The sequence below is a fragment of the Chaetura pelagica genome, unplaced genomic scaffold (assembly GCF_000747805.2).
Source record: "Chaetura pelagica isolate M959 unplaced genomic scaffold, ChaPel_1.0 scaffold18, whole genome shotgun sequence".
Taxonomy (NCBI): Eukaryota; Metazoa; Chordata; class Aves; order Apodiformes; family Apodidae; genus Chaetura; species Chaetura pelagica.
Genome location: NW_009954310.1, coordinates 2,684,727 through 2,693,008, shown reverse-complemented (window position 1 = coordinate 2,693,008; position 8,282 = coordinate 2,684,727). Strand labels below are relative to the sequence as shown.

The window sequence follows — 8,282 nt, the reverse complement described above, 5'->3', positions numbered from 1 at the left end:
TTCCTTTTGACATGGGAAATACTCTACATAATCAACAGGAGAACATACTGCTACACCTATGTGGAAGGAGCCAAACATCAGCTCATCTTAAAGGTTAGAGAGACAAGAAAAAATTTTGAGAAAGGTTAAAAAAACAGCACACTTATTCCAAGTTTTTTTTTTTTAAAAGTTACTGTACTAAACAAGCTGGTGAAACAGCTTGCCTTCGGTATCATACGGGATCAACATAGGGCACACTTCAGCATGGATCAGAAACACATCTGCAAGGACAACTGCTAACTGCAGATCAAACCCCAGTTTTAATGGTGTAATGGCTTCAGGTCATAAAATGTGGACAAAACTTTAATCTTAACTACCTTCTGTGCCCTATTTGGTGATAATCAGAAAGTAACAATGCTGACAATTAATTTTATTTCTACTTCCAAAGGAAAAAGGGAAAAGGTTAAATACGTGTTCTCCAATTTGTTCTCCACTATATGTACACCCATACACTTACACACACGCACATGCACACACCCCTCAAACTGCACTGACATTTCTTTTTGACCAAAAGAGTAGATCCTGGGAGTAAGTGCAAAATGCAAAATCAACTGACAGAAAATGCTGAACAAACAGCATCATAAAAATACAAAATATTTATATTACTGAACTATTAACAGATGATGTTCTCTGTTTCTTTAAAACTTTGGAACCACATAGCTGATTTCTTAAATCTAGTCCATGCCAGCTTCCAGAACTATTAATGATCTAGTTAGCTTCATTCTTTGATGCTTCATCAAAGTTTTCTACGAGATCTGAAAGAGATGAAGATATTTAATACAGTAATAGCCAGGAACATTACCTTTGTAAGATCAATGACAACACATACATTATAGGAAAGATTAAGTAGTCCTTAACTAGTCTGAGAAACATCATTTATTATGGGCAGATTTCAAATGGCTTTAGAAAACAGGGCTTGTTTGAACATAGGCAAAGAACTGAAAATGCAGAACACTCAAGAGTGGAAGTTCTAACATGAATATTCTGATTTTTCACAGGTGCTTTACAAGCCTCAGTAGCTTGAGTCCTGAGCCATCACATTCTTTAAAGAATGCCTCAAGTTAAGCACCTATTAATTGCTGTACTCCAGGAAAAATAAGAATTTTGGGGAGAACCAAATGTATATGCAAGGTCACAAAGAAATAAACCAGAGCCAGCACAGGAGACATGGAACCTCTGAGTGCACCAGTTTGTTGATTTAGCCAATACACCACACTGATGGATACAGAAGAATGTGGTGATTGACAGACAGTTACTGACGAATTAAGAACGGACAACATTAATTTACTGAGAAGCTTTCAGACACTGACATAAGCTTTGCTTCTTCTACTAGGGAAGTAAGAATCCCTGCTCTAGACTCTGATTTAAAGACAAGGTGATGACTATGTCAATCATGTAATTCTGCAGCCCTAAAACCCTATTTGGATATTTAGAATACCTGTTTAACCTCCCTGAAACTATTTTAACCTATTTTCATTTAAGAATTAATCAATTTGCACAGGGTAAGCCTTTTTTTGCAAAAGCTGGAATGCAAAGTCACCCATGGTTTAATGCTGCCCAGTACATGAAGCCTTTCTTAGACAAGCAGTACAGTCACATCAAGAGCTAAGTATTTAAATGTATTAATTGAAATATTTATACATTCAACAGACATATAAGCGTGCATGTGCCTACCTGGGACATCATCATCTTCTTCATCAATATCTTCAGATTTTGGTGCTTTACTATCCAACACTATAAAAAGAAATTTGGTGCAAAGTTCTCATTATACAGAATTAGGGATGACAATAACACAATAATAACTGTAACACACAAACCTTAACAGTGACAAATACAAATGACTGGGTATCAACAGCAATCAGCATGACCAAAAGGTCTATTTGTGAACATTCTTATACTGAAGTATTAGCACAGCCATTTTCAAACACTTAGGGGTATTAATGCAGAACTAGCAAAAGATTCAAGTGTTACAGAAAAAACCCAGTATGACTAAGTCTTCTAACTGAAGTCATGTGTTTCAATGCAACAATAATGCTGTATCAATCAGGGACCAACTTATCACATGATTCAAACATCAAGAAACCACAACTGCAGGAAAAAGTACTTGCATACATCCATACATATTTCCTGCATCAAACCTAGTCTAAGTTCTGGAAGCTGAAGCATGCCACAAGTAATCTAGATAAATGTCAGAATGTAAAAAATAAAAAAAACCCACTTCTTATCATTGGTCTGACTTCCTGTACTATCTAAAGCAAGTACACCTCTTGGTACTGAGGCTGTGTTGAAGAAATGTTTATAGCGATCCATCTTTCTACATTTTCAAAGGTATTTTACATGTTATATTAACACATTAATGTATTAAAGAACATCAATACATTAAAACATGTAATATATTTTCCAGTTCCAAATAAAGACAACAGCAATGTGTCCAATGACAGTTTTTCTAAAAGCCAACACTCTTAGCAGGATAAATATGAAACCCAAATTTTAATGCCTAACTTCACCAGGGCTTCACTTCAGACTTCAAGAACTATTTTTTGGCAATATATAGAACAAGAAACATGAACTCGGCTACAGCTACTCACAATGAAAACTGTACCTGTTCTGCAGTCTAAGGATGTTTTTACAAACCCATATGAAAGTCAACAGACTGATTGCTTGTGCATGGCTAAAGTACTCTCATGTTCTAGTTTCATAACAAACATAATTGTAAGAATATGTTTCCATCTATTCTTAAATAACCCAAGGAGGGTATTATTCTAAAAGGGCCTGTCCCCAGACTCCATTTCTTCACTGTAAGTTTATAGTAATAGTTATACCACATACACACACCAGGCTCCTATTGTTTTAAAATGAGTATAAAATAATCACATTAAAAATGCTGATTTTCCCCCCCCAAAGTCAAACTGTGAATTTGCTTTCCTACATATTTTGTTACAGACAGTTGCACCTGGAACCACAGCATGCTCAACTTCCCAGATTTTATTTATTGTTTTTTAAAATCACAGCTGCCTATTTAGAATCTTGAATCTACAAGGGAAAAAGTCTCCCCATTATAATTCTGTAACAATGGCAAATACATAAAAAGTTATCAAGAGCAAATGTGCTTTTAGTCATACCACTGTAAATTTGGGTCAATGCTTCATACTGTTCCTTAAATCAGTGATGAAAGATGCCAAGAAGACCTACCTTGTCTTGGGAATTGTTCAGCTAACTTCCTGAGACTTGTTAAGCTGTCAGCACCAAGCTGGCTCAAGATGCCTGGAAGCATTTCTGTGATCGGTTTAGCCTCTGCATGACCAGTAATTGCAAAAGTGTTGGCGGAGAGGGAAGCTTGAACCTTGGGGTTGTTGAAGTGAATAACTGTTCCATCATCTTTTATCATGTTCACCTGTTTAAATATATTAATAACATTTATTAAAATGTCACAGCATCTTGTTGAACAGGCATGATAAACTATTAGTTCAAGCTAGATTTAAATTATTAAAACAAAAAAAAAAAGTAAAAACTAATACTCCTCCAAGAGGATAATGTAATCATGACAGCAGCATCTGGAATTAATGCCATCTAAACCGGATGTAAAATATGAGTTAAAGATAAAATAAAGGTTCATATATACTATATGGAAAGGTAGAATTTAAGAGCTACAGCTCTTTCATAAAATACACTTTTCTAAATATTATTAAGCATGGTTATTCTCTAAATAAGCATAGTTATATGTTATCATACAGTTAATGTGTATTTTTAGCAAAGGCAAAGCACAAATTATTAGACTGTAAGTCATGAATGAGTTAATACCAGGAATGTCAAAGGAAAAAAAACACAACAAAACCTTCAGCTCTGTGGTAACTCTTTACAAACTAAAAGCTCTAACAGAAATGCCTTGCCACATCAGTTTAAGACATCACCATTCCCAGCTATCTGTGTCACCTATCAGGAAAATGTTATTGTTTCTGCAGCAGAACTGGCAAAAGTACAAGATTCACAATCTGGACTACTTGCTGAAGCTGCCCAAGGCAAGGATCCACACAGAACTGTAGGGTTATGTACTGACTCCATGAGAACCACCTCCTTTCTGTGTCTTCCCAGTAACTCCACAAAGATTCTTTAAGTATATCTGTGAGATGCTGCTCTCTTCCTCCTCCCTGGTCTTCTGAATCACCAAGAATCAAGTTTAACAGCCAGTATAGCAGCCTGTTCTGCTCCTACTGCCACAGTTTATACTGGCACGTTTTTAAGGGTTTGTTTTGGTTTTGTCTCTTTTTTTGTTTGATTTTTTACTTAAAAGGGAGACAGAATGGAAAGTTAAAAAGAACTTTCTTTTGGTCTAAAGTACAGTGAAGTGGAAAATAATTTTGTATGGAAAAAGAAGTGTTCTACCCATCAAACCAAACAGTAGTAATAAATCTGTCACAGAACTCATAAGTATTGTTTTCAGTAGAAGTTCACAGAATCATAGAATCATTAACTTTGGAAGGGACCTTAAAGATCATCAAGTTCCAAACCCCCTGCCATAAGCAGGGAATCCTACCACGAGACCAGGCTACACAAAACCTCATCCAACTTGGCCTTAAAAACATCCATGAATGGGGTATCAACAACCTCCCGGGGCAACCCATTCCAGTTCCTCACCACCCTTATAGCTAAGAATTTCTTCCTAATATCTAACCTAAGTCTCTCCTCTCTCAGTTTAAAACCATTACCCCTTGTCCTATCACTATCTTATCTGATGAAAAGCCCCTCCCCAGCTTTTCTGTAGCCCCTTTCAAGTACTGGAAGTCATTATAAGATCTCTCTGGAGCCTTCTCTTCTCTGGGCTGAACAGCCCCAACTCCCTCAGCCTGTCTTCATAGCAGAGCTGCTCCAGGCCTTTGATCAACTTGGTGGGCCTTCTCTAGACCCTTTCCAACAGGTCTGTTCTTTCTTGTGCTGAGAAGTTACAGGGAGAAAAAAAAAATTTGGGAAGGAGATATCTAAACTATGCAAACATTCAGTTACCAGTCTTCACACAGCAGCAGAGTTCAAAATGAGCTTTGAACAGGAAAACCAAGTGTGTGCTGCTTTCCTGCAAAACTAGAGGATGACCTGTTCCTTATGCATGGCAAAACCATAAAGGCTTCAAGCACTGCCACCCTCTTACTAAAAAGCCTTTTAAAAACCACCCAGATGAACTATTAATGTTTGACTCAACACTACTAGCCTTCCCAAACTCATCTGCCTACAAATTTACCAAGGTCAACTTGTGTCCACCTGAATACAACATACTGCAATTACGTACCTAGTTATCAAGTCAGAAGTATATTCCATTATCTTTCTTCATATCAGGACATTGTCAATTATTAGTAATTGTGTCTGAGTAAAGATCTTATGCTTGGGAAGGGGATGGAGGGGGAGAGGAGGCAGGGAACCCAGACCAAAACAGAACCGTCTTTGAGTTCATATAGCTCAACATATACATATCAAGCTTAAGTAAACAGACAAACTAAACTGTTTCTGTAGCAGAGCTGGGAAAACATCGAGGCAAACCAGGCTTCTACAGTGAATCTGTATGTGCCTTTGGAAAAGTGGTATGCACGAAGTGACCTCTGGAGGTACCTTGCAATCCTGCTTGAAATTATCACAGATTAAAAATAAAATATATATAATTACTACAGTAATATTGAGTTCACGATGAAGTAACATATCCTCCTCCTCCTCCCACATAAAAGCATCACTCTACAGTGTTACAGAAAATGTGTCAGTTTGTATTTTAGACATGTAAAATAGACACATTGAAGGAATATCTCAAACCTTTATATTCCTGCTTACAACACAGAAGCTGCTTCCATAAAGTCTTCCTGTATTGTAAGAAATGTTATCTCCTGTGAGTACCACAAACCATCCTGATAGTTTTCCTGCAGTACAAGGACCTAATTTTGATAATACAGACTAACAAGTTCCTACTCCAGATGGTTTTCTTTATATTCTGCATCACTCAACTCTTGCTTTAGATGTGATGCAGAGTACACGTGTCTACTACTCTTTAAAATAGGTAATCAAGTTCATGAAGCCAAGAATCAAGAGAAGTTTTGTTTTGCAGTGTACACATAACACAACAAACATCACAAACAGCTTACTAGCTCCTGCAATCATCAGCTGGCCAGCAGAACCTTCACCCTTCTCTCTCTAGATATGCATCTATGCATTAATGCAAATGAGGCAACGAGTCAAATAACTTCACCTACCAGGAACCCAACCTTTAAGTTTGAATGGAAAATTGTTCTTAAAAAAAAAACAAACCAGAAACAGTGTATTTCATTTCAAACAGGAAACACTTATTTTCTCACTATACCTCTTCAATGCCAGCAATATTATTTACTGCCAATTTTTTGAGGGAACTCTGAAGTTTTTTATCATCAGCTGTGGCTGTTCTGTGCACCACCTTCTTCTTTCTGCGAGCTGTTCCCTGGAAAAGAATCAAGGCACAACAGTCAGCTGTTCTCAAAATCTCACGCTTTAATTTTTGAAAGTCCTATCATGCTCTTAGTCACTTATCTATAAGCTTTCAGTCAGCTCTGTAGTCAAAAAGGGCTTTTCAACTTACTTTCCCTTCACCTACAGCTTTAACTCCCAATTTTATGTTTTTGTTAAGTGTAAAAGATCAAAGAGACACTGAACAGCAACATTTTTCCCTTCCCACAAGCTAGATTACAAAAAGACCCTATTTATTGTTAAGCAACATAAGAAGTTTCACCAAGAGCTTTATCTTTCCCAATATATAGCACAGATACAGCGATTTAAGGTCACACTTTCGTAACCAAGCCATTAACATTTTTTAACTGTTCCACAGACAGCAGCATTAAAATTCCTACTCTGCAAACTTCTGTACAACCCCACCTACGGTGAGGAGATGAACACCCACGCTGAACAAACTATGTGCTCTTTTGTCACATTAACTACCTGCTGGCTCAGAGAAAAGAAACAGCTCAGTGCAGAGTCAGATAAGCCCTGAAGCTGGCACAAAGGAAGGAACTCCCCAATAGGGAGAAGAGAAAGGCAGAACTGGAACAACCAACAGGTAAGTTTAGCTTAGGCTTTCACAGGTCACAACAAGTCACTGAATTAAAATGAAAGCTTGCACACTGTGGTAACTACTCATCCAGCAGTTATGAACTGGAACAAAATTGCATGTCAGGTGGCAGCACTATGATCCAAATCACACACAAAAAACCTGCATTTTTCAGCCTTCAAACATTTATTTTTTTTTTCCTCCCTCACAGGAACTAACGCCTATGTCTTGAAAAACAAATTTCAGAGATATTTCTCCTTCAACCTGTAAATGATAGGAGACAATTAATCTGTGATGGCTTTCTTACCTTTCCTCCTATTCGGACCTGTGCCTGAAGCTTGGCCAGTTTTTCTTGATTCATAGTGCTGTATCTAAAAAATAAGAATGGGACAGAAATGCAAGATAACTTATAAGGATACTAAGAAAAAGTGTTCATAGTCCATTTACAACCACACCACCTAAATAATACAAAGTGGTCCAGCAGCAGTCTTTTCAACTAAAGCATCGGTACGATGATGAGGCAAATCAACACATTTTGTTTTGCATCAGAAGCACTAACTGCAAGTTTCCAGGTATGCCACTCCTGTTAAAACCATCTGATTTAAGTACCCTTTCAGTACAGACCCAAACCAGCACGTACCGCACGTGTGCTCCTAAGAAAACACTACACTACTTACAACGCTATTTCCAAATTATGAATCCCTGATGCTTTTAACTACTAAGCCAGCTCCGAAGTCAGGAAAGTTCGTGTCAGAGGTTCCTACATGAACATCTAGCAGCGATTCATCCAATTCAATGGCCGGGAAGTTAAGAGTCAAGTGGCTGCTCCAACAGCCGGGTGGGATCCTTAAAGGACTAAAAGACCTAAAAAAATCTGTAACGGGTGAAAAAACACGTCCAGTTTCCCAAAATATGAAGGCATTTCGCTACTCTGCCTCGAGAAGTTATCAGAGATCGCCGGAACGAAGGGGAAACTCCCTTTGCACTTGCATCGTGCCAGGGAAGCGACGGCGAAAGGAAACAGGGAGCAAGGGGGCGAACAGCGGGGCCCCAGCAGCGCAGAGGCGACCACCACACGGGCTGTGGCTCCGGCGGGAGGGAGAAGGGGCCCAGGCCGGCTCGCTGGCTGCCCCCGAGCACGGGGAGTGAGGGGAATAAAGGCCCCATGCCTCGGGAGCCAGGGCAACCCTAC

General features: G+C 38.5%; 1 protein-coding gene across 1 annotated transcript; it reads right to left on the bottom strand.

The window, feature by feature from the left end:
• Window positions 1–394: 394 nt before the first annotated feature.
• Window positions 395–7,459, bottom strand: BTF3L4 (basic transcription factor 3-like 4). Its single transcript, XM_010004020.1, has 5 exons — window positions 7,398–7,459; window positions 6,374–6,487; window positions 3,232–3,433; window positions 1,714–1,773; window positions 395–794 (listed from the first exon to the last, which is right to left on the bottom strand). The coding sequence occupies exons 1-5, from the start codon at window positions 7,449–7,451 to the stop codon at window positions 748–750; spliced, it is 477 nt and encodes a 158-aa protein (XP_010002322.1). The 5' UTR covers window positions 7,452–7,459; the 3' UTR covers window positions 395–747.
• Between the last annotated feature and the right edge of the window lie 823 nt (window positions 7,460–8,282).

Bases quoted from the DNA above. Each gene is read 5' to 3' on its own strand.
- BTF3L4 (XM_010004020.1), bottom strand. From the start codon at position 7,451: ATGAATCAAGAAAAACTGGCCAAGCTTCAGGCACAGGTCCGAATAGGA. The intron at 6,488-7,397 runs GTAAGAAAGCCA...ATTCTTTTCCAG, and splicing joins AGGTCCGAATAGGAGGAAAG to GGAACAGCTCGCAGAAAGAA. The intron at 795-1,713 runs GTAGGCACATGC...CATCTCTTTCAG, and splicing joins AGAAGATGATGATGTCCCAG to ATCTCGTAGAAAACTTTGAT.